This window comes from Taudactylus pleione, unplaced genomic scaffold (genome assembly GCF_031769625.1).
Source record: "Taudactylus pleione unplaced genomic scaffold, aTauple2 ptg000082l, whole genome shotgun sequence".
NCBI classification, from domain to species: domain Eukaryota; kingdom Metazoa; phylum Chordata; class Amphibia; order Anura; family Myobatrachidae; genus Taudactylus; species Taudactylus pleione.
In genome coordinates, this window is record NW_028284484.1 from 9,047,735 (window position 1) to 9,074,749 (window position 27,015).

The 27,015-nt window shown below is 42.8% G+C and overlaps 1 protein-coding gene across 6 annotated transcripts in view; it reads left to right on the forward strand.

The window, feature by feature from the left end:
- CFAP74 (cilia and flagella associated protein 74) overlaps positions 1 to 27,015 on the forward strand; it is a 279,555-nt gene that overhangs the window by 104,632 nt on the left and 147,908 nt on the right. For all 6 annotated transcript variants that reach the window (XM_088468211.1, XM_088468207.1, XM_088468206.1 and 3 more), the window contains 5 exons: positions 5,165 to 5,231; positions 6,095 to 6,184; positions 10,496 to 10,669; positions 12,713 to 12,893; positions 23,327 to 23,418. In XM_088468211.1, coding sequence (XP_088324337.1) covers positions 5,165 to 5,231; positions 6,095 to 6,184; positions 10,496 to 10,669; positions 12,713 to 12,893; positions 23,327 to 23,418 — 604 coding nt within the window. The remainder of the gene's footprint in view (positions 1 to 5,164; positions 5,232 to 6,094; positions 6,185 to 10,495; positions 10,670 to 12,712; positions 12,894 to 23,326; positions 23,419 to 27,015) is intronic.

Sequence of the window (27,015 nt, forward strand, 5' to 3'; positions counted from 1 at the left end):
CAGGTGCACAACTCCAAATTACTAATAATATATAAATGCAATAAAATTTTGCAATCAATAGAGGTTTTTAGCATAATCATGGCCAAGGTTATGGGCCTACCCACCATATCCAGGTAACCCCTAACATACTAGAGTTCAAATCCAGAGCGCACGACACCCCCAAACTAGCCCAGCTAAGCTGCCCCAGGGCACCGTCATAATAAGAAAAGTGCAGTGTAAAAGAGATAATTAAGAGCAGCCACAGCTGCATATAAAGAATGAAAATAAAAAAGTTAAGGGGGTCTCAAGTCTGGCACCCCAGGAGGGGGTCTCAAGTCTGGCACTCCAGGAGGGGGTCTCAAGTCTGGCACCCCAGGAGGGGGTCTCAAGTATGGCACCCCAGGAGGGGGTCTCAAGACTGGGACCCCAGGAGGGGGTCTCAAGTCTCGTACCCAAAGAGGGGGTTTCAAGTTCCTGTTACCAGGGAGAAGTGTCTTGTACTACAAAATCTGATCATGGTTCCTGTTCAGCGTCTCCTGCAAATATCGTTTCAGAAGATGACAATTTGTAGTCTTGAGACCCACTTGAGGGGGTCTCAAGTCTTGTACCCCAGGATGGAGTATCAAGTACCATACCCCAGAAGGGGGTCTCAACTGTCGTACCCCAAGAGAGGGGTTTTCTAGTCCCAGTCCCCAGAAGGGGGTCTCAAGTCTGGCGCCCCAGGAGGGGGTCTCAAGTCTGGCACTCCAGGAGGGGGTCTCAAGTCTGGCGCCCAAGGAAGGGGTCTCAAGTCTGGCACCCCAGGAGTGGGTCTCAAGTCTGGCACCCCAGGAGTGGGTCTCAAGTCTGGCACCCCAGGAGGGGGTCTCAAGTCTGGCACCCCAGGAGGGGGTCTCAAGTCTGGCACCCCAGGAGGGGGTCTCAAGTCTCGTACCCAAAGAGGGGGTTTCAAGTTCCTGTTACCAGGGAGAAGTGTCTTGTACTACAAAATCTGATCATGGTTCCTGTTCAGCGTCTCCTGCAATATTCGTTCCAGAAGATGACAATCTCTGTAGTCTGTTCTCAGCTTTGATTGCTGATGCTACTGTCTCTAGCTCCTCTGGACCCTTTTCAGTCCCATCAGTTGGTCTGAATACCGAACATCTGTCAGCTTCAGTTTTGACTCCTCATCAATCGGAGCATCCTCAAGTCTCTTCCAGCCCTGCACCTGAAAGTGCTCCGCAATCCTCGAACACACAGGATTCGTCGGATGCTCCAGTATGTATTTATTTTGATGGGGACTTATCTCAATACTATGCTTTATTGAAACAATTCTTTGCTATGATGAGTTCTTCTTTGCCATGTGGAGTCAAGCCTACAAATATTGTAGAGTTTATTATCCCATCTTTTCAAGGTAAAGCTTGGGACTGGGTTGCCCCTATTTACGACTCCAATGATCCAATGCTTCTAAATATAAAGACTTTCAGTGAAGCTGTTGTCAAAGAATTTGGTCCTTACCCTGTAAACCAAAATTCTAGCGAAGTTCTCAGTTCCAAAATATTGTCCAAACAGTCTGTTAGTGCTACCAAGAATTCGTCCTCCACTCCCCTGAAGTCTGAACAAGGTCAAGTTTTCAAGGGCCAGCGTGCTGAATTCCAGGCATCCCATGAAAACAGCACTTTTGAATCTGTAACCCTGAACATGACTTGTGCGCACACCTCCTTGTCTCCTTTGTACTACTGTACCTCCCAAAATTCCGATCCTGTCCTTCCCAGTCACATATTTCCACAGGAGTTACCAGAGATTCCATGTCCGTTGGTTGGCACAAAACATTCTCGCAGCAAAAGGAAGAATCGGCGAATGTCTTGAACTATCTTCTTTGTAGACTTTCCACTCCAAGTATCCCAACAAAATTGAGAATTGGGAAGATGTCTGAAGAAAGTTTTTTTTCTGGTGTCCGGAGTCCACCCATAAAGAGGTGGGTACTGTCACGACCCTGTCTAGATTTCACCTTTTGCCTGTTGACTTACCACTGCCAGCTGTCTCCATGGATCTATCTGTGTAATTTGCCTGGAGGATCTGCTCTGATCATGCTGGCTGCAGCACTTCTCTGTATGCATTCCCTTCCAAACTGATTGTTCACCTGGGCTCTCCTCTGTCTCTGAGCATTGCTAGTCTTGATTGGAATTGCAGGTGTGGTTCTGATTCTCAGTGCTGCAGAGCTGATTACTCCCTCTGCATGTTGTGCCTTCCACCACTCAGAATGCTACTGCCAGACCACCTGTCCGTATCCACCAATTGCTGCCAGACCCAGGGTATATATATCCTCCCCTGATAGCATTCTGGGCCTGAACATCTCGTTACTTCTCATGGTGTGTAGTTCGTACAAGTGTATCCCAGGCTTCCGCTGGTTCCTAGACCTGTTCATCCAGTAATCCTGCTACAGCAATACCTGGCAATCCAGAAATCCTGCTACAGAAAATACCTGGCAATCCAGAAATCCTGCTACAGCAAATTCCTGGCAAACCCAGAAGTCCTGCTTACAGCAATTCCTGGCAAACCCAGAAGTCCTGCTTACAGCAATTCCTGGCAAATCCAGAAGTCCTGCTTACAGCAATACCTGGAGCATCCAGAAATCCTGCTAGTTCCCAGGCCAGTGCAACTCGTGTGTTTCAGCATTAGCTAGTGAGTTCCTGTGCTCCTGACCTTAGTCTTGTGTCCTGCTGCTTGCCCTACTCCTGGTTGGTCCCTGGCACCCTACAAACCTGCACTGTTACCCTGCCTTGCTACCTGCTTTGGATCAACTCCTGCTCCTTCTACCCTGAACCTAAAATTCCCAGACCTACCTATTCCTTCCTGAACCTGTTATTCCCAATTACCCAATCCAGCCTGCACCTGAGTTCCAGCCTTTGTCACAGCATTTCCGGATTACCCTGTTTAGCCCTCAAAATCCCAAACCTACCCATTCCTTTCTGAACCTGTTATTCCCAATTACCCAATCCAGCCTGCACCTAAATTCCAGCCTTTGTCACAGCATTTCCTAATTACCCTGTTTAGCCCTCGTCTCAGCATTACCTGATTTCCCTTCAGTCACAGTCACGTCACTCCTGTCTAGATTCAAGCTCCAAGTTCTTCAGTTCAATCCTCGTTATTCCACTCCAGAGTCAAGTTCCAAGTTCACCAGTTTAACTCAGCAAGTATTCCTGCCGGTCCCAGTCCGGTTCCTCCAAGTTTCCTGCTGGTTCCAAGTTCCTGTCATCTATCATCAAAGGCAGTTCTCAATGCCACGTAAGTCTTGCAATAGACCTATTTACGTAATCTGTGGTTCCAGTCATGCCAGCCTCCATTGAATCCAACTCATCACCTGAGACAGGTAACTCACAGACACCAATCGTGACAATAACCTTGGCCATGATTATGCTAAGAACCTCTATTGATTGCAAAATTTTATTGCATTTGTATATTATCAGTAATTTGGAGTTGTGCACATGAGATTTGTCTGTTTCTGTGCCTGCAATTAGTCTCATCAGGTAGCACTTCCCATTATATATATTCAGCGCGTGCAGTCCAGGAACCTTTCCTATATACTCCATTTAATGTGCTTTATTGCACATCTGAGGGAAAGGAGACGCCCTCAGTCTGGGTTAGGACCCCTTATTGGTTTAAAATCATGGTGTCTGTAATGTATATGCACTCTAGCATTAGGCACAATTCTAGGTAAGTCCTACAAGTTATATACTGTAGTGCAACTTTGGTTAATTTTTGGGCCGTGGGACCCCCTGGATTGCTGGTTGAGCTGTTTCAGGGCACTGCATATAACACATTCTTCTTTTATAACACATTTTACCCAGGCTTGCCTACCCTCCCGATTGGCCAGGAGCCTCCCGATTTTCGGGTGCCGCTCCCAGCCCCTGGGAAAGGCAGGCAAGCCTCCCGGAAACCGGCATCCCTCCCTACCTCCTGCAGAGTTAATGTCAAAACCCCCGCAGCGGCAGGGCCCGGTGACGCGATTAGTGCTGAATCGCGTCATCGTGGCCCCGCCCCCTGCTTCACAATGACGAAAATAATGGCGTTGTGAAGAGGAGGCGGGGCCACGATGACGCGTTCGTGCGGCTCCGCCCCCAGATGTCATGGCCGGGCAGCCCCCCGCTGTTAGCCGACAAGCCGCTCCCTCCCGGAAGGAGGGAACTGATTGTCGGCAAGTATGATTTTAACCCTTCACTGTTTGTTTATTATACATGTACTTCACTTTTTCATTTTCATTCTTTATATGCAGCTGTGGCTGCTCTTAACTATCTCTTTTACACTGCACTTTTCTTACTATGGCTGTGCCCTGGGGCAGCTTAGCGGGCCTAGTTTGGGGGTGTCGTGCGCTCTGGATTTGAAACCTAGTATGTTAGGGACCTACCCTAAAGAGGTTACCTGGATATGGTGGGTAGGCCCATAGCCTTGGCCATGATTATGCTAAAAACCTCTATTGATTGCAAAATTTTATTCCATTTATATATTATCAGTTATTTGGAGTTGTGCATCTGAGATTTGTCTGTTTCTGTGCCTGCAATTAGTCTCATCAGGTAGCACCTCCCATTATATATATATTCAGGGTGTGCAGTCCAGGAACCTTTCCTATATACATACAGCATATGGCCTGGTACATACTTGCTGACTTCAGCAACTGACTGTCCGGGAGGTCCGAGGACAGGAGGAGGCAGGTGGGCAGGATGGGACGGAGTTCTACAAATTATGTAATCATAGCGTCCTGCATCATCATGACCTGTGCCCTGCCTTCTTCATGGGCTGGCCGGTAGAATGCGGGAGAGTTGCCCACTTTCTCAGGAGCTAGGAGATTCCCCCCCCCAAATTCAGGAGTCTCCTGGAAGTTTTGGGAGAATCGGCAAGTATGGCCCTGGTCTATATTCTAAGGGAACATCGTTCGGCACCATGTTTTATAATTTTCATTGCCAAACCTAATTTTAACGTCATAGAAACACAATTAATATAAAAGTAAATAATAACTTTAGTCACTAGATGTCAGAGAAACCAAATCTAATAGGTCTGTATTGAGTAAGTTCTATAATCCAAAAAGTGGAAATGGAAGGAAAGTACATTGCCTACACATGAATAAGCCGGATCCCCTTAGTGGCTTGAGATGACTCCAGCCCTACCCTATGTTATTCCCTGTAACCTTAATATTTATCTATTATAGATTTGACCCACCTGGACAAATGTCTGCTGGAATGTCATGTGAAATGATAGTGACATTTAAACCAATGGTAAGTTGATACAGTAGAGTATACAGTATGTTATATGATTAATGAGCTATGAACTTCATTAAAACATTATTTTGGCCAACATTGGACTTTTAATGATAAAATAAATTACAGTACTACATGTTCTGTGGGCCTGATTCAGAGATATACTCTAATGCAATAGCATCTGCGATATCGCACGGAACACAGATGCGAAAATATGCTAATGTTTCCAAAGCTTACCCGAGCATAGGGACGCACACTGCAGCCTTCTCATATCCATCCGACATTACGCAACAGCGTAAACATCGGTAACATTGATGCAGATCGGGCAGCATATGCTTCAAGTCTGACCTGTCTCAAAAACATTGTCTCTCCTGACATGCAGAGAGCTCTGATGCTGCGAAGCAGATCGCAATGGCTAAATTAAGCACGCCCATGAAACGGAGTTTAAACGCTCATCTTGCGTTTGCCTAGCAACCCCCTGTTACGTTCCATGAAACGATGACTACCTGTCAATCACTTAGCAAATTAATTCTGTGTGAACTTAATTACAAAACATTTGCTGTGCTTGTACAGTGAGGCTTACACGCCTGCGCAATGGCAAACAATCCCTCATTCTGCATCAATATCGGCCACAACTCTGAATCAGGCCCTGTGTCAACATGACATTTCATTGGTCTGACAGTGGTCAGATTACAATAATATTCTATGTTGCAGCAGTGCATTATGGTTGACCCTGACACTACAGTTAAGAAAATGGGAAATAAAACGCAATACATTATTAAGCCTCAGCTTCATACTGAATGCAAAGTAATCTTGGCTACTGCGATGTTCTCTAACAGTGCTGTGTTACTTAATGTGTCTAATTAGCTTTTATTAATCAGATTAATGAAGATCTTGAAGGGGAAGTGATGTTCCTGGCTCAAGCTGGTTCCTTTTCTGTTCCTGTAAAATGTACAACCAAGAAGTGTGAGGTAATGTGAGCACTGACATTATCCCCCAGCCAGACACGGGTAACCGTGTATTGTGTCTAGTCACTCCACCATTGTACAACCATTCTATACATTTAATGAATACATGGAATGAGCTAGTTATCGTTTCTATCTGCCTGTCTAATACAATTCACCGCTCAGTCTGACAGTGTACAGAGAATAGATGAAAATTGTTTGAATTAACTACGCTTGGTGAATGGTATAAAAAGCTGCTCAGTTAAAAAAAAGTCAGGTAAAAAAGAAAAACAAACGAGCGCTAATAATAGATGAAAAAATGTTAATATGTAAAAACAGAAAAGGGGGAAAAAAAGAAGGAAAGAAAAAGGAGACAAACAAAAACAAACAAACATAAACATCACTTAAACCATATATAATGTTTAGGCTCTTTTAACAGACGTCTGAGGCAGGTCCAGGCAAGCATACAGAGGTGTGTATAGTCCAATGCAACCTAACTGTCCCTACCTGAGTTTTCGGCTTCCAGTGCCGGCAGCATATACTTAACCTGCCTGTAATGCACGGGGAAGCCATCCGATGTGTTGGTCGGGTAGCGGCAGCTGTGCGCGGCGGCACGGGATGACGTCAGTGGGTCGAAGAAGATCGCGACAACTTGATCCGCTGGTATTCTGCTTTTCTTCCTCCACTCTGTTTCTAGGTCCAACGCGTTTCGTACCTGTCTAGATACTTTTTCAAGGATGGTTTCTTGCTCATACAATCCTTCCTTATATAGGGAAAACTTTATTGGAAAAAATAGACAAAACCGGAAGTGGTCATAGATAAAATGGCCGAAAAAAGCGGTAAGCTCATGGGCCAGTAATATGGTTTCGTGGTGTATGGAAAAAAAAAAGGAAGTAAAAGAAGAAGGGGTTAAACAACATAAAATAGATAGAGTAGACATTAAAAGATGGAAATAGGAGAAAACTATAAAAATTATTAAAATTGTTTTTATAAAAATATTTCTATAAAGATACATTAAATTCTATCTCTGCATTAAGCACTAAAGGCTGCAAGGTTTTTAAGGAGTAAATCCATTTGGTTTCGTTCCTTTTTAATGTATCAGCAATGTTTCCTCCTCTCCAATGGGGCATGATTTTTTGTATACCAATACATTTCAGGCCTGACGGATCTTTATTGTGATTATCAAGAAAATGCTGAGACACACTGGCCCTCATTCAGACCCACTCGCGAGCGGCTGTCCGCTCGCAAGTGGGTCGATGGTCCCCACTGCGCATGCGCACAACGGAGGGAGCTCCGTCGTGCGCATGCGCGAGACCCGACGAGCGAAGGACTTTCCTTCATTCGGAGTGTCTCATCAAAGGGGGCGTGCTGTCGATGGTGACTGACAGCACGCCCTCTTTGGTGGGCGTGCCGGGGGCGTGCCTGCCAGACGTAGGCATTCCCAAGGGAACGCCTACCGTCTGAAGCCGGCCCCACTGACATCACTAGTGATGTCAGTGGGAGTGATTTTGGCTCTGATAGAGCCAAAATCACTCCTGGCCTTGCGGTTGAAAAACCCAACCGCAGGCTTTTGCTCGCAGTTTCGATGGTCGCGATGGTCAAGACCATCGCGACCATCATCCTGCACGCTCGTATATGCTGTGGGTGGTGACCCACAGCTATACGAGCGTCCAGGAGGACGCTCCATATTAATGGAGGTGGGCCCTGATTCAGAGCGAGCGCTCTGGTCAGAGCGTCCGGCTCTGAATCAGGGCCACTGTGTGTTTTTAATCCTTTCTTTATATTGTATATATGCTCAGCAACTCAAATTTTTATTTTCCTTTTAGTCTGTCCTACATATTGGTAACCGCATAGGCATTCTAAAAAATAAATCCTGCCTTCTGTATTACATGTTAATTGTTCTTTAATCTGATACTCTTTGTTGTCTTGATTCGAGGTGAATTTAATGATTGGATTTGTACTTGATTTTTTGTTTTTACACCCCTTGCACTGTAAAAAGAAATGAGTTTTAGCTCTTGTTTTTCCACTGTGATATAACTATTTGTTAATTCCTGTTTAAGATTTTTTGTTTTGGTGGGATTTGTGTTTTAACCAAAAATAATTTATAGACGAGCAAAAAATGCATTTTGTGCCTGCAATTCATCAGGATGACTGGCATGTTATGAGATGTACGTGACATTGTATGACATATATATATATATATATATATATATATATATATATATTGTGAGGGGATCAAGTTTGGGGTGCCCTCTCCTAGGGTAGATGGGCACTTCCAAACACACAGCAGCCAGGAGACAGCACACCAGTCCAGGGTCTGCTTGAAATTATCCAAAGCTAGTTTATTGTGCAGTAAAAGGAAAACAAAAAATAAATTCCTAGCCCATCTGGGCTCTAACTAAACACAGAGGGTCCCTCTCTCATAAGTGGCAGGACCCAATGCCCCTACCACAAACATAGGCATATGCACAGGACTTACGGTCATTACATCACAATGTCTCTTAACAGGCCTGCTGCCACACCTTTATCAGCTTCTTACAGGTGCAAATACTAATTAGCCTGTTCTCAGCCCGAAGACCTGAAATGGCCCTAATGAGTGGAGCCCGGCCTCACTCTCCATCCATAACCCCAGGAACCCTTAACTGGCTTTTACTAAAGCCAAACAACTATAAAGTCTGTTTTGCAATCACAGACTTTTTCCTGGAGTTTTACTACATATAGGTCACAAACCTGGGACAATTATATCTCCCGTGTATGACTTTACCAGTGCTTTTGTCACAGTATAAATAGATGTGTCAGTAATGGCAATACTTCTGCGGGTTTATGCTCACAAAAGTGTTTACAGGCTTAGAGAGAACGGGCCACTACCAAAATAACAACCATCTTCCGGCTCATCTTTGTTTGGAAATAAACCATTGGTGAGTGCAGTCCTCAGAGGCTTGCATCATGACATCAAAAAATTATATGCATTATATTATCCCAGTTTTGGTGGGTTGCTGACCCACCTGATAATCTACTACTGTAGGATCCCCAGCTTCATTAATCTAATCTTTTACCTTTTTCTATTAACATGATATACTGTTCATTTGAGCGTTATTTAGTTGTTAAATCAATTGCAATTGTGAGTAGTGTTTAATGCATGTTTTACTTCTGTGTGACAGTTTTTATTACATTGTTTGAAGTGAACCCAAAAATGTAACATAAGACACCGCCAATCACTCCCACCTCAGAAGAGGAGGAATAATTACATCATTTAGCTGGGATAAAAAGGCTGTGTATCCTTCCATAAAACAGGGAATACTGTACTAGATACGCCTCTCTACCCCTCTCTCTCTTTCAAGTAATTGTGTACCACTAAATGAGTTCTTCTTTCAGCATGTGGGTTCAAACAATCTGCACTCCGCAAGCCATCTTGGCCAGAAATTCATAAGCTTACCTTATAAAATCTGCATTTGCACAGAATTATGACTGTCGGACGCAGCGCTGTAGCAGGGCAATAATCCACCTGAGACTCTCTGCACATGTACTGGCACAACGTCACAAAGATGGATCCAGGACCATGAAACTGACAGCTAAGGACGCACCAGGTGGCTCTCAGACTGATCTCCAGGTTGCAGGGTGCCTTTCTTGGCATCCTGCAAGCTAAATGCAGGTGCTAACGGGGCAGTAACGGTGCCACCCCTTCAGGTTTGCTCGTTATCAACCCTGCTCGGGTCACTCAAAACAGGGGCCCTACCTATAGTATAAAATTAAGAACATGGTAAGTATTAAAAAAAAACAGAGAGCATGCCAGTGTTTACTTTTGTATGCTATGTACTAAAGATGGACATCAGAAGCCCGTCATCGCATGGTCGCCGGGCTTCTGATATCAAATAAAGTGATGCGATGGCTACTAGCCTAGCCATCGCATCAAAAACATTCCATGGCATAACCATCAGTGGTTAAACTGTGCGTTTATGCAGAAGCAGTCAAAGCTTCGGGCATGTGCACATAAACTGAGCTGCGGACACCACTTCCGGGTATCAGAAGTTGCATACAAGGCTGTCAGCCATCGGATGGGCATTATAAAGCTACATCAATCGAAACCCCGCAATTCGATGGAAAAAAGTAGCTCCAGCAGACTGGGAACATAAATACTTGCTGACCATCGGTTTCCAATGTCCATCCTTACAATGCACCCATTATAAATACGCCACTGTTCTCATAGTCCAAGAAACAGAATCAGAGGTTTAAAACTACAGAAGCATCTTCACATTTATTTACATTCTCAATAAAAAATAACAATAGTGAATAATAATGATCATGCTAATTAGTGACGTTGAAGGCCATTTCTTACAGCTGACCATTGATAAGGAATCCATTGACTTTGGCACACATGTTATTGGAGAGACAGTGACCCAGACAATCACATTGACAAACCGAGGAGCTCTTGGGACGCGATTTTGCATTCGTCCATTAAATCAAGCTAAAGATACACAGAAGACGCCACTGGAGCTCTCCCCTGAGCAGATTGTAAGTATGGCAATCCCCCGCTTAGCTCTGTTACAGATGAGTCCTCATACATCTAACCTCAATACGCCATGCAGTGCGACTTGCCTGGCGTGAGTGAGCCGCCAGGTCCCGTGCTACTCTGCTAGTGTCAGGTATTTTTTTGGCTGAAAATGAGTCTAAGTCGCAATGCGATGCGACTACGGCGCACCAGCAGACTGTGCTAATTAATTTGATATGCGAGACGCCATAAAGATGCCCGGCGCTAGCAGAGTCTCAAAGGACCTTTTGCGCTGAGGGGCTTTTTAGCGCGACTGAAGCAAAAATGTATAAGGACACATCTGTAGTTCATTCTTGACAACTGGAAACCATAAAAGCAGTAAACAAAACTTGATTTCCCATAACAATTAATTGAAATAAAATGAATTTGTTCCCAAGGTCCTGGAAACTTAATCAAAATGCATTAAAAAGTGTGATCTTTCCACATTTACTCAAAGTACATCCTCTTAATCTCCACTTCTCATCACTGCCAGCAGTTACTTCCACTGCCATAAGCCGTCTCCCTGGCTGCTTCATATAAGATTTCTCACATGTCTCCCACCATGTTACCAGCTGTCTTCCCATGTAACGTGACATCCTGTTACAGTAGTACAATAGTATGCATGTCCAGCCTAAGCTTAATATCTAATTTGTTCAGGGAAAAACAGGTCTGTGTGGTAAAATGAAAAGATCTTTATATTGATAAATTGGGAATCAAACAGTTTAAGTTTGGGGGTATTACGGAATAGAAAAAATATACATGGGGAGAGCATTACTGCTATAGATCACAGGAGTAACGATAATCGTAGGAGCCAGCCCTCTGGGTGCTCAAGCACCAGTCATGTCTATGCTTAGCATTTGTGAGTCATATGGTGAATGTAATGTGAGCAATCCTAAAATTACATTTTTTTTTTAGCTCACATGATGCTAACAATATGATATGATGTTATAATGTAAAGTTTCTAGTTATTCTAGCTCATTGATCACCATGTGTATGGACTCTGCAATCTTCTCAAGAATAATACCATCCCAATTCATCTACACTTTTTTAGGGCATCTAAAAATTCAGTAAGCAGATGATATCTTTGTGCAAATATCCCTGCAAAGCCTATGTAAATAATTTGGTAAAGATGGCAGTCAGCTCAGTGATCATAGACGCAATCCTTTGCAACACCGTGATTGTTAGATATTGAGTTAGTGTACACGCTAGCCAAAGCTGTGGGAGGGCTACTACTTATGTGCTGAAGCTTGGAGATTTGCACAATATTCTGAATCATACAATCTGATCTATATATTAGGGGTGTAGGCAGTGAGGTGTTTAATACTGAGTGTTATTGTGTTAGCAGTACTTCTCCAATAAGATGTGTTTTGTGAGATCTTTTTAACCTTCAGAGCCTTAGGAATATGCCTATTGTTCAATTCTGGTGTAAGATTGTTAAGATCTGTATTAGACAAAGTAATGATGTGGAAAGCAATATGTTTTTAAATAGAGGCTAGTGGTCAGGTAAAAATATTTAGTAATAAGAGCACGGAATTTGTGCATGGAAGGGATTATGGGGCCTATTCATGACATAATTATCACTAGTGATAATTTTGTTTTAAACTAGCTGCGAGTTTAAAATATGTTTTGGAGGATTCATCATGCCTCCTTAACAAAAGTATCACTTCCGAAAAGCTGCTCTTTTTGCGGAGTCAGCTTTTCAGAAAAGTGATACTTTCCCCATGTAGTTGAGGTATCCATAAGGATTTACTCACTGCTGCATGTCTCTCCCCTACTCTGTATTCCCCCGCTGTGTCTCACCTCCTCTCCCCGCGTCTTCCGGTGTCCGACCCGGCCACAACCCTCCCTAAATCTTCAGAACTTGATGGATGGCCCTGACACTTAATTTTTACAAAAGTATGTGATAATGTTCATTTTCATCTGCTTTTGTAAAAAATAAGTGATGATGAATAGGCCCCTATGTATGACGCTTAGATTTATTTGGGACTGCAAGAGGTAAGAATAACATGTATTTTTATAATTCCCAGGTATCTCCATCTGCTGTTGACCTCATCTCACGAAATACAGATACTTCTGTGTCAATAGAGTCCCAGGATCCTGGGCATATGGAAAGACCAAAGGCAAACCAAGCAGAGCCTGTCAGTGAGGAAGTATGTCCCGGGACGGGGAAAGCCATGAGTGACAGAGTGGGAACAATTACAACCACAGGTACATACTGTAGTAATAAGCTATTTTTCCATTAAATCATTTTCTGTTAGGTAACATAAAGTTATCACCCAGGGTCCATAGTTAAGAGCAAAGTAAAAAAAAGAAGCAATTTTCACCTTGGCATGTCCTGGCTTATTTCTAAATTTGATTGTAAACACAAAGCTCTCTAGTGTTTGTTCGCTACATGCAATAGCAGCCAGCATTTACCCTGCGTGCAAACAAACAAATGCGTTTGCACCTCTTGCATTACGGCATGGTTTTTTTCCAGGAGCAATTTGCTCCATTTTTCTCTTCTTCTTTTGTTTTGCACCTAACTCTGTATTAGGCCTCAAATGTTTATCTTCAGAGGAATATATATTTAAAGTCAGGGACTAAATTAGACAAGTTGGGCCTGATTCTGAGTCAGATCACTATCTTGGCAGTAGGGGCAGTTTAAGAGAGGAAGGGGTCCGTGTGCAGACTCTGTGTAGGCCCCCTCTTCTCTGCACTGCAGTAGACTCTTGCATTGAGCCAGAGTCTACTGCACATACATAGCTCTCCTGTAACATGGTACAAGCGCCATGTTCCCGTAGACTTCTCTACTGCGCAAGTGCAAATCTCTGGAAAAATGGCCGCCACAGATATCTGCAAACTGCACATGCGCTGTAGAAAACAATCGCAGACTGCGCACGCGCCAGACTATACATACTAGAGATGAGCAGGTTCGGATTTTTCCCGCCAAAAATCGGGTCTCAGAGGCAAAATGTCATCTTTCATGGACAAACATCATCTTTCATGGACTATTGTCCATGAAAGATGACGTTTTGCCTCCTCCTGAGACTCGATTTTTGGCGGGAAAAATCCAAACTTGGCGGGAAAATCCGAACTAATCCGCTCATCTCTAATACAAACACACATGGGCGGAGACTGAAAGTGCAGACGGATTAATCAGTCCATTGACAGACCACTCTTTCTGGGCGGTAACCGTGTAATTGCACGTTGCTGACCCGACTTGTGGGAGTGCCGCTGTGTGTAAGCTGACTTCCATGCTCATCGTGCGGACGGAGATGGGGCGGATTGTGGACGGAGATGGGACGGATTTTATGCGCCCAGCATGAAGTGGGAGCAAGTCCTGATACTAATGCTGACGGCTGTGAAGGGAAAAGCAGTGGGCGCACCAGCCTTCCACGTGCAGACGCACGTATACTCGACATACACGAGAGGATAAGGTAGTAAGCATGCTGCTGCAGCTGTAAGGAAAGCAACCCCAAATTTGTCATACTCAGAATCAGCCCCCACATGCACAGCAGAGAACACCATGACTTTGCACTGACACATCTAGATGGTGCAGCCACTCTCTGCTCTCAATGTCTCTGCAAGCTCGAAATGCAAAAATGTGAACATCCCATCTAATGTCCAACCACTTTAGTGCCACCCTTCAGTATGTTCTGACTTATTCCTTTTATACTGAGCTTCTGTCTTTATTGCATGTGCCAGTTTGTGCTCCTCTGCACTGGGCAAAGTACTTTTACAAATGTAGTATTTATTTATTGCCATATATATATATATATATAATAAAGAAAGAAGGAGTCAGCACATCCATATCAATCCATAGAAAATGTATTAATCCAGTAGAGAACAAATGTCGAGGTTATTTGAGGGGCTTGTGAGCAAAGTCATAGCAATAGTTCATCATGGCACAAACAGCAGGCAATCATGAAAATACTCATCACAAGTCCTCCCTCCAGAGAGTAGCGCCCGACAGCCGTTTCGGTGTCAATCCGACACCTTCATCAAGGGCATATCATACAAACCACAACCCCTGCCTACATATACACCCAACAATCAAAGTAAAGCATACTCACCTGTACATAGACGCACAGCGGCGGGTCATGAGACCATAGCTCAGACACACGCCGGATATGCCGGAAGTGACGCTCCTGGACCGGAACTGGTCACAGGTAACCAAGACAACCTAACAACAACGCGAGCACCGGAAGTGACGATCCGAAAAACGGATCGAGTCACCAGTAACCAGGGCAACGCAACTCTATGAGCAGTGTAAACTAAATTAATAATAAATAACTCCTTAGGTAATAGCTCAAATAAACACTGTCTACAAAGAGAGCACCAGTATAAAAGCGCCATGTACTCCAAAAGGTTGGTTACTCCAGCATATTGGTACGTAATGTAACGTAGCGAGCATGATCCACATCATTGGTGGGTGTATAATAGACAAAAAGATTTTTACAAAAGAAACCCAAAGAAAAAAAGTAGAAAACCATAATACAAAAACAATAACAATACAATGAAAAAAAACAACAACAACATTTCCATAACAGCGAAACCACCAATATAGAGAGACTAAATAAAGTATACAAAAAACTATAAAAAACAACTCAATGACAGCCCCTCATTAAGTCCGTGCGGGGTCACAGTGTTAAGTCGACTAATCCAGAAACATTCACGTTGTAAAAGCAATTTATTACGATCTCCTCCTCTCCTTAATGGAGCAACATGGTCAATAGGAAAAAATAAAAAATCTTTCATAGTGTGACCATATGCTGCAAAGTGTCTCGCTACCGGAGGTGTATTAGCATCAACAGCCCGTAAAGCCTTCTTAATGGACGACCGGTGTAAGGCAATCCTCTCCTTAAGGAGCCTTATGGTTTTACCAACATAGAGCAATAGACAGGGGCACCTGATGAGATAGATAACGAAACGGCTGTCACAGTTCAGATGGTATCCAATATCATATGAAATGTTGGTACTTGGATTAATAAATTGTGCTCCAGTCTGAAGAAACGGGCAGTTCACACAACCATGACATTTGAAAACTCCATTCTTTTGTCGCAACCACGTATTAAGCTTCGTGGCTCCAATGTCGGTTTTAGCCACTGCATCTTTAACATTACTGCTACGTTTGTAGCAGAATAGAGGTTTTTCTTTACAGAGATGTCCTATGGTATCATCAGCTTGAATGATATGCCAATGCTGTAACACAGCTTCTCGTATACGCTTAGACGCAATAGAATAAGTGGAAGTGAACACCATACGTGAAATCTGATCACCACGGTTGCTGCTGACCAATGCTTCGTCCTGCGTCAGAGTTGCACAATATGAAATGGCCTCTTGAATCTCACTAATAGGGTAACCCCTGTCTATGAACCTCTTGCCCATCTGTTGTAGTGCCAAGGGAACCTCAGTAATGTCCGAAGTAATCCGAACAACTCTCAGTAGTTGTGATAGAGGAAGTCCTTTTTTAAGTGATAGAGGATGAAAGCTATCAGCCTGTAACAACGTGTTTTTATCTGTGGGTTTCCTGAATAATCTAGTTGACAATCTGCCCCCAGATTTATAGACACAGACATCCAAATAACAAATGGTGGTTTCACTGTAAGATAAAGTAAATCTGATACTGGTGTCCAATGTATTGAGTGAATCAATAAAATCGGTGAGTAGGCTCACACTGCCAGTCCACACAAAAAATAGGTCATCAATATAGCGTACAAAAAAATGTATATATTGAGAAAACTCTTCATGTGCAAAAATATGTTGATTCTCGTACATATGCATGTACAGATTCGCAAATGCCAGGGCCATATTCGACCCCATCGCAGTTCCCGTTAACTGCAAAAAGAAAGAGTTTTCGAAAAGGAAATAGTTCTTTCGTAAAACTATTTCCATAAGTAATAGCAAAAATTCGATATTAGGACCTCCATAATGTGGACTGCCAGTGATGAGGCCCCTCACTGCATCTAAACCATCTCTGTGTCCAATGTTAGTATAGAGGCTAGTAATGTCAAGAGTTACAAGTAAACTGGAGTCAGGGAGCGAACCCAGTGCTCTGAGTTTGTTAATAAAGTCCGTGGTATCTCTAATATAATATTTAGTATGTTGTACCACTGGTTGAAGCCAAAAATCAATGTATTGTGACAAGGGTTGGCACAAAGACCCACACGATGAAATTATAGGCCTCCCTGGAGGCTTAACAAGGGTTTTATGCACCTTGGGCAATACATAGATGAAGGGTATCTTGGGATGCGTTTGTGTAAGGAAATGAGCGGTAGGTTCATCAATATAATCATTAGAAAGGCCTAATGTAATCACTGCATCAATCTCCTTTTTATAAACATAAGTAGGATCATATGTAAGTTTTTTATAGCAGTTAGTATCATTCAACTGCCGCATAATTTCTGACACATACTCATCCCTATTCAACAATACAATACCACCCCCCTTATCGGAGGGGCGGATCACTATATCAGAATTGTCCCTAAGTGTATTAATAGCTATATTTTCTTCCTTAGAGAGATTACAGTAAGAAATCCTTTGATTATCCATAAAAGATAAAGTATCGCGTTTAACTAAATGAAAAAAGGTTTCAATTGAGGGATTTGTCCCTGGAGGGTCAAATGTACTCTTGGGTCTGAAATTACCACCAGCATCGATGGATAAAGGATGCTTACAGAAAAAATCTTTCAATTTAAGCAATCTGTGGAAACGATATAGCTCAACCCCAAATTTAAAGGAATCCTGTCTAAAGGTCCTAACAAAAGAAAGGCCCCTGGACAAGACCCCCAACTCCGGGGGAGTGGGAATATAGGAAGACAAATTAAAAATAACTACTTCCTCCTGCCCCTTTGATTCGGATTTCTGTTGTTTGCGGTGTCTAGCCCCTCCCCTTCTACAGGGTTTTTTCCTTTTGGACCCTTGAATTTGGGTCGAGTTGCATCTCCCTTTAAAAAAGGCACTTGTACATGAGAATGATCAGAATCACTAGCAGAGGTATGAGTATCGACCTCAGAAAATGACCGATCCAGGAGCGTCACTTCCGGCATATCCGGCGTGTGTCTGAGCTATGGTCTCATGACCCGCCGCTGTGCGTCTATGTACAGGTGAGTATGCTTTACTTTGATTGTTGGGTGTATATGTAGGCAGGGGTTGTGGTTTGTATGATATGCCCTTGATGAAGGTGTCGGATTGACACCGAAACGGCTGTCGGGCGCTACTCTCTGGAGGGAGGACTTGTGATGAGTATTTTCATGATTGCCTGCTGTTTGTGCCATGATGAACTATTGCTATGACTTTGCTCACAAGCCCCTCAAATAACCTCGACATTTGTTCTCTACTGGATTAATACATTTTCTATGGATTGATATGGATGTGCTGACTCCTTCTTTCTTTATTACATATCATATTATGTGTTTGCACTCCTCATTGTTGCTGCTACCAAGAGTGTGCTGCTGGTCTCATTTGCACTACTATTAACCCTTTGTATGCTGGATAGCACCTCTAAATTAATTTTTTAATGTTTGTTTGAAATTCTTGAGTTTTTTGGATTTTTTTCTTTTTTCTTTTTACAATGGACACTACAGTGAATACTTTTGATGAGTTAACTAAAGTTAAAAGATTTGAAAATAAGGATATTACTCGTATCTTGTTTGCCGATACTGAATCTTTGGCCTTTGATGTGGATTCCCCCTTGGAAATTTATTCAGATTTACTGAAGTTACGAAAGAGAAAAGTAGAATTAAATCTTCATGGTTTGACTCTCTCCCAATATTATAAGGAGAAAATTATTCCTAGGGGTTTTAGAATCAAGAATCAACCAACTCTAGGGAGATCAAATGTGGCCTTTTGCAAGCAATGGTGCCAAATTCTGAATGAATGTTCTCTTCAGTTGATGGTTTTGGTAATTGAACAAGTTAATTCTGACATTGTGACACTGGACAAAGAAATTTCTGTATGTGAATCTACTAGTCTCGGTATATTGAAAGCTGATACTGGTACTGACTGGTTGACCAAAATTGAGACTTGTGTTGATCAGTTTTATTCTGATCTCCTTGTGTTCAAAAAAAGTAAATATAAACGTGTGAAAGAGGATTATAAGGATTTGCGAGTTTATACCTGGATGCAGGGGGGCGAGTTCAAACCTGGGTATAAGGGTGGCAGTAGGTTCCGGAGGAATAGAGTAGATCGGTCATTTTCTGAGGTCGATACTCATACCTCTGCTAGTGATTCTTATCATTCTCATGTACAAGTGCCTTTTTTAAAGGGAGATGCAACTCGACCCAAATTCAAGGGTCCAAAAGGAAAAAACCCTGTAGAAGGGGAGGGGCTAGACACCGCAAACAACAGAAATCCGAATCAAAGGGGCAGGAGGAAGTAGTTATTTTTAATTTGTCTTCCTATATTCCCACTCCCCCGGAGTTGGGGGTCTTGTCCAGGGGCCTTTCTTTTGTTAGGACCTTTAGACAGGATTCCTTTAAATTTGGGGTTGAGCTATATCGTTTCCACAGATTGCTTAAATTGAAAGATTTTTTCTGTAAGCATCCTTTATCCATCGATGCTGGTGGTAATTTCAGACCCAAGAGTACATTTGACCCTCCAGGGACAAATCCCTCAATTGAAACCTTTTTTCATTTAGTTAAACGCGATACTTTATCTTTTATGGATAATCAAAGGATTTCTTACTGTAATCTCTCTAAGGAAGAAAATATAGCTATTAATACACTTAGGGACAATTCTGATATAGTGATCCGCCCCTCCGATAAGGGGGGTGGTATTGTATTGTTGAATAGGGATGAGTATGTGTCAGAAATTATGCGGCAGTTGAATGATACTAACTGCTATAAAAAACTTACATATGATCCTACTTATGTTTATAAAAAGGAGATTGATGCAGTGATTACATTAGGCCTTTCTAATGATTATATTGATGAACCTACCGCTCATTTCCTTACACAAACGCATCCCAAGATACCCTTCATCTATGTATTGCCCAAGGTGCATAAAACCCTTGTTAAGCCTCCAGGGAGGCCTATAATTTCATCGTGTGGGTCTTTGTGCCAACCCTTGTCACAATACATTGATTTTTGGCTTCAACCAGTGGTACAACATACTAAATATTATATTAGAGATACCACGGACTTTATTAACAAACTCAGAGCACTGGGTTCGCTCCCTGACTCCAGTTTACTTGTAACTCTTGACATTACTAGCCTCTATACTAACATTGGACACAGAGATGGTTTAGATGCAGTGAGGGGCCTCATCACTGGCAGTCCACATTATGGAGGTCCTAATATCGAATTTTTGCTATTACTTATGGAAATAGTTTTACGAAAGAACTATTTCCTTTTCGAAAACTCTTTCTTTTTGCAGTTAACGGGAACTGCGATGGGGTCGAATATGGCCCTGGCATTTGCGAATCTGTACATGCATATGTACGAGAATCAACATATTTTTGCACATGAAGAGTTTTCTCAATATATACATTTTTTTGTACGCTATATTGATGACCTATTTTTTGTGTGGACTGGCAGTGTGAGCCTACTCACCGATTTTATTGATTCACTCAATACATTGGACACCAGTATCAGATTTACTTTATCTTACAGTGAAACCACCATTTGTTATTTGGATGTCTGTGTCTATAAATCTGGGGGCAGATTGTCAACTAGATTATTCAGGAAACCCACAGATAAAAACACGTTGTTACAGGCTGATAGCTTTCATCCTCTATCACTTAAAAAAGGACTTCCTCTATCACAACTACTGAGAGTTGTTCGGATTACTTCGGACATTACTGAGGTTCCCTTGGCACTACAACAGATGGGCAAGAGGTTCATAGACAGGGGTTACCCTATTAGTGAGATTCAAGAGGCCATTTCATATTGTGCAACTCTGACGCAGGACGAAGCATTGGTCAGCAGCAACCGTGGTGATCAGATTTCACGTATGGTGTTCACTTCCACTTATTCTATTGCGTCTAAGCGTATACGAGAAGCTGTGTTACAGCATTGGCATATCATTCAAGCTGATGATACCATAGGACATCTCTGTAAAGAAAAACCTCTATTCTGCTACAAACGTAGCAGTAATGTTAAAGATGCAGTGGCTAAAACCGACATTGGAGCCACGAAGCTTAATACGTGGTTGCGACAAAAGAATGGAGTTTTCAAATGTCATGGTTGTGTGAACTGCCCGTTTCTTCAGACTGGAGCACAATTTATTAATCCAAGTACCAACATTTCATATGATATTGGATACCATCTGAACTGTGACAGCCGTTTCGTTATCTATCTCATCAGGTGCCCCTGTCTATTGCTCTATGTTGGTAAAACCATAAGGCTCCTTAAGGAGAGGATTGCCTTACACCGGTCGTCCATTAAGAAGGCTTTACGGGCTGTTGATGCTAATACACCTCCGGTAGCGAGACACTTTGCAGCATATGGTCACACTATGAAAGATTTTTTATTTTTTCCTATTGACCATGTTGCTCCATTAAGGAGAGGAGGAGATCGTAATAAATTGCTTTTACAACGTGAATGTTTCTGGATTAGTCGACTTAACACTGTGACCCCGCACGGACTTAATGAGGGGCTGTCATTGAGTTGTTTTTTATAGTTTTTTGTATACTTTATTTAGTCTCTCTATATTGGTGGTTTCGCTGTTATGGAAATGTTGTTGTTGTTGTTTTTTTTCATTGTATTGTTATTGTTTTTGTATTATGGTTTTCTACTTTTTTTCTTTGGGTTTCTTTTGTAAAAATCTTTTTGTCTATTATACACCCACCAATGATGTGGATCATGCTCGCTACGTTACATTACGTACCAATATGCTGGAGTAACCAACCTTTTGGAGTACATGGCGCTTTTATACTGGTGCTCTCTTTGTAGACAGTGTTTATTTGAGCTATTACCTAAGGAGTTATTTATTATTAATTTAGTTTACACTGCTCATAGAGTTGCGTTGCCCTGGTTACTGGTGACTCGATCCGTTTTTCGGATCGTCACTTCCGGTGCTCGCGTTGTTGTTAGGTTGTCTTGGTTACCTGTGACCAGTTCCGGTCCAGGAGCGTCACTTCCGGCATATCCGGCGTGTGTCTGAGCTATGGTCTCATGACCCGCCGCTGTGCGTCTATGTACAGGTGAGTATGCTTTACTTTGATTGTTGGGTGTATATGTAGGCAGGGGTTGTGGTTTGTATGATATGCCCTTGATGAAGGTGTCGGATTGACACCGAAACGGCTGTCGGGCGCTACTCTCTGGAGGGAGGACTTGTGATGAGTATTTTCATGATTGCCTGCTGTTTGTGCCATGATGAACTATTGCTATGACTTTGCTCACAAGCCCCTCAAATAACCTCGACATTTGTTCTCTACTGGATTAATACATTTTCTATGGATTGATATGGATGTGCTGACTCCTTCTTTCTTTATTACATATCATATTATGTGTTTGCACTCCTCATAGTTGCTGCTACCAAGAGTGTGCTGCTGGTCTCATTTGCACTATATATATATATATATATATATATATATCACACATATTCTGCAGCGCTTTACAAAGAATATTTGGCCATTCACATCAGACTCTGCCCCGGTGGAGCTTACAATCTATGTTCCCTACCTCATGAACGCACACACTAGGGTTAATTATTTTTTTTGGGAGCCAGTTAACCTACCATTATATATATTTTTGGATTGTGGGAGGAAACCGGAGTACCCGGAGGAAACCCACGCAAGCACAGGGAGAATATACAAACTGCACACAGTTACAGCAAAATTCCAGGGATTTTCTAGATTGAAAAATCTGTTTGCAGATAAAGCCCCTAAAATGTGCTCTCTACTCCATTTTGTCCTAACAATATTGCGCTGCAAAATAAAATATTGTACCTAGCAAGGAACCCCCACTTGGTCCAACTTCTCCCATTGTTTGTTGCATATTCCTGCAGGTCCACTTTCACTTCCTATGTGCTCCACAATCCTATGTGCTCCACAATCCTATGTGCCTTCAAACAATTTAGGTTCATTTGTAAAAAATGAAGAAGCACAGCCCCACCATGGAGGATTTTATGCTGCATAAAAGCTCAGGGTCTCGTATTCTCCATGACTGAGAAGAATATCTCCTGCAATTGGTTTCTTCCATTTGGTAAATAGGGGTAGTACAGATGTGCCCTCATACACCTAGCCTCAATATGCCATGTAGCGCGAAACACCTGGAGCGAGTGAGCCTCTCCGAGCAGTGTAACGTTTATTTTGCTTCTCTTTTCACTCAAATGTGCATATTAGTATCTATCAGATGTGACAAATCGCTTCAGGAGACTGCACTGAGTAATTTGATTTGCAACACTTGTATATCTGTGCGACTGAGTCTGAATCTGCATACGTAGCACAACGGGACGTGGCGTGAGAATAACCGTGGCCGCTGCATCGCAGCACTTTGTATACAGGTTCAAACTCAGCCGCTTAGTCAAAAAAGACGCTCAGTGCAGACAGTCGCGTGGGACTGGCACGCAGAGAAGGGCCGCTAAGCGAGACTGCGGCAGTAATGTATGAAGTCACATCTGTATCATGCGCAGTAGTAGAAACGTAAGTTTGTTTCAATATTTTTGTTACTATTAGGCAATGTGACTATTTCCTTAATGACTGAAACATTTGCTTGTAGAATATGTCAGTGAAGAAACTCTTGTGGCTGTGGAAGATGGACATATGCAAATAGAGCATCATGATGACTTTACAGATTTCAAGTTGGGTGAGGTAAGAGTGGTGTACCAGTACTGTACCAGAGGCAGTGACACCATTAAGGAAGTCTGGAGTAAGAAGAGATATATAAAACACACCCTTGGTGGAGACATATGCCTCAAAAAATGGTACCTGCTAAGCTTTGTACCAAACTAGATCTTTTTCCTGCCCCATAACATTCTGGGGGGACAGAGCTTTCATATAAGATGTCTCTGATATACTGTAGCCTAGCTGTAGACAGCAGCCATTTTACTGTCAGTGCTGGAATATTATCCACCTAGTAGAGGGCAACATTTAGTTTGTCTCCATTCTCTGTGGAGTTGCTGAGACATCCTTGCCTGGAGAAACCATTGTCAGGGTGACATGTTGGAGTTTAGGGGTGTGGTATGTTATGTCAACATTCAATATGTTAACATGAACGTTATGTCGACATGTTAAATGTTGTCCTGCACAATGTTGACATAGGGCCTTCAGTACGGATCGCAAGTGTGATCGCAACTTTTCACTGCAATGATATGCTAATCTATTGTGATCGCTATGCCGTCGCAGCACAACATAGGGATGCTCACCTTACCTTACACACATCCGTAATACTTAGGAAGACTGCAAAACCATCGGTAACATAAAGTACAATTGGTGCCTCACACACACTTGCACAAGGTCAGACCTTACTCAGAAATTGCTAACCTTCCAGTACGCAGTGAGAGCTCAGGCTGCGTATGGCATCGCAAAGGCTAATTTATGCACGCCCCTGAAATGGCATGCAAACTCACTGGCACGACTGTGTTTCGCCATCACCACCCCCAAATGGTATTTCCTGTCAATCACTCTACGATGGGTCTGTATAGTCACTGCGATCGCAGTCCCGATCACAGTGGCTGGTTCATGCATGCGCACTATGATACATACGCATGCGCAGAAGCTGCTATCGGCCGCCATCGTGCATAATCGCACTTGCGATCCTTGCTGAATCAGACCCATAGTCATAATGTTGCAATTGTGCATGTTTACAGCTGGCATCTCAACATAAATTTTTTTACTGTTAAAGCCACAACTCTACCCTGACAGCAGCCTAACCCTAAACCAAACCCTGACAGCAGCCTAACCCTAAACCGAACCCTGACTGCAGCCTAACCCTATCCGAACCCTAACTGCAGCCTAACCCAAAACCGAACCCTAATCCGAACCATAACAGTAACCTAATCCTAAACCTAACAGTAGCCTAACCTTAAACTGAACCCTAACTGCAGCCTAACTCTAAACCGACCCCTAACTGCAATGTAACCCTAAACCAAATCCTAACTGCAGCCTAACCCTAAAACGAACCCTAATAAAAGTCCTCAACCTAACCCCAGCCCTATCTGCAGCCTAACCCTAAACCATATTCTAACTGCAGCATAACCCTAAGCTGAACCCTAACTGCAGCCTAATCCTAAACCAAACCCTAACTGCAGTGTAACCCTAAACTACCCAAACTGCAGCCAAACTTTAAACCAAACCCAAACTGCAGCCCAACTTTAAACCAAACCCAAACTGCAGCCCAACTTTAAACCAAAACCTAACAGCAGTGTGACCCTAAACTGAACCCTAACAGCAGCCCATACTAGCCTCCCGGAAGTCGAGGGATGCTCTCTATTTTTCGGGTAACACCCCGCACCCCCGGAAGTGTATGCAGATCTTTTGCATCCTGCCCATTTCCTTGTGAAGCGGGCAGGATGGGGAGATTTATTGAGGAATTTGAGGGTCTTTAGGGAGGGGGTGGGGCTAAATGACGCAAATCGCATCGTTTAGCCCCGCCCCCTAACTTTCTGAGAAAGGGGTGGGGCCTAATTACGTCAACCATCCTGTCCCACCCCTCGAACCGACCTGAAGCAGGCTGCTTCCGGAAAAGATTTAATCAAAGTCGGTAAGTATGCAGCAGCCTAACCCTAAATTTAAACCTTTAATGTTGCCATTGTGACTGCCACCAGTCACAACGTCAGCATAATGATCATATCGATATATTGTTAAGGTCGACATTTTTATCATGTCAGCATTCAGACCATGGCGACATTCTGAATTTCTACATAATGACTACAGTAAATACTGGGGATTAGCAGTTCCCTACTGTTCCTTTAGCTGATTGACACAAAAGTAATTATTTGTCTTAATGTTTTCTGAATCTCTGTATCAGAGCAGCTACAGTATACATAGCATAGGGTGATCCAATGACATTGGAAATTGTCAGGTATGATAAACAAATGACAATGAGCACAGGAAGTGTCTTATTGGCTTGCATTTCTTAGGGATTCCTTCACAGCAAATAATTGTTGCTTTGTCTTACCTACAGTCAGGTGCATAAATATTGGGACATTGACAGAATTTTCATATTTTGGCCTCTATTCACCACCACAATGGCTTCGAAATGAAACAAACAAGAATGTGCTTTAACTGCAGACTTTCAGAGTTAATTTGAGGATAATTACATCCAAATCAGGTGAACGGTGTAGGAATTACAACAGTTTCTATATGTGCCTCCCACTTTTTAAGGGGCCAAAAGTAATGGGACAAACTAAACAATCCTAAATCTAACTTTCACTTTTTAATACTTTGTTGCAAATCCTTTGCAGGCAATTACAGCCTGAAGTCTGGAACGCATAGACATCACCAGACGCTGGGTTTCATCCCTGGTAATGCTCTGCCATGCCTCTACTGCAAATGTCTTCAGTTCCTGCTTGTTCTTGGGGCATTTTCCCTTCAGTTTTGTCTTCGTCAACTGAAATGCATGCTCAATCGGATTCAGGTCAGGGGATTGACTTGGCCATTGCATAACATTCCACTTTTTAGCCTTAAAAAACTCTTTGGTTGCTTTTGCAGTATGCTTCGGGTCATTATCCATCTGCACTGTGAAGCGCCGTCCAATGAGTTCTGAAGCATTTGACTGAATATGAGCATATAATATTGCCCGAAACACTTCAGAATTCATTCTGCTGTCACATCATCAATAAATACAAGGGAACCAGTTCCGTTGGCAGCCATACATGTCCACACCATGACACTGCCACCACTATGCTTCACTGATGAGATGGTATGTTTTGGATCATGAGCAGTTCCTTTCCTTCTCCATACTCTTCTCTTCCCATCACTCCTGATACAAGTTGATCTTTGTCTCATCTGTCCATAGGATGTTGTTCCAGAACTGTAATGACTTTTTTAGATGTTGTTTGGCAAACTCTAATCTGGTCTTCCTGTTTTTGTGGCTCACCAATGGTTTACATCTTGCGGTGAACCCTCTATATTCACTATTGTGAAGTCTTCTCTTGATTGTTAACTTTGACACATATACATCTACCTCCTGGAGAGTGTTCTTGATTTGGCCAACTGTTGTGAAGGGGTTTTTCTTCACCAGGGAAATAATTCTTCTGTCATCCACCACATTTGTTTCCGTGGTCTTCCGGGTCTTTTGGTATTGCTGAGCTCTCCGGTGCGTTCTTTCTTTTTAAGAATGTTCCAAACAGTTGATTTGGCCACACCTAATGTTTTTGCTATATCTCTGATGGGTTTGTTTTGATTTTTCAGCCTAATGATGGCTTGCTTCACTGATAGTGACAGCTCTTTGGATCTCATATTGAG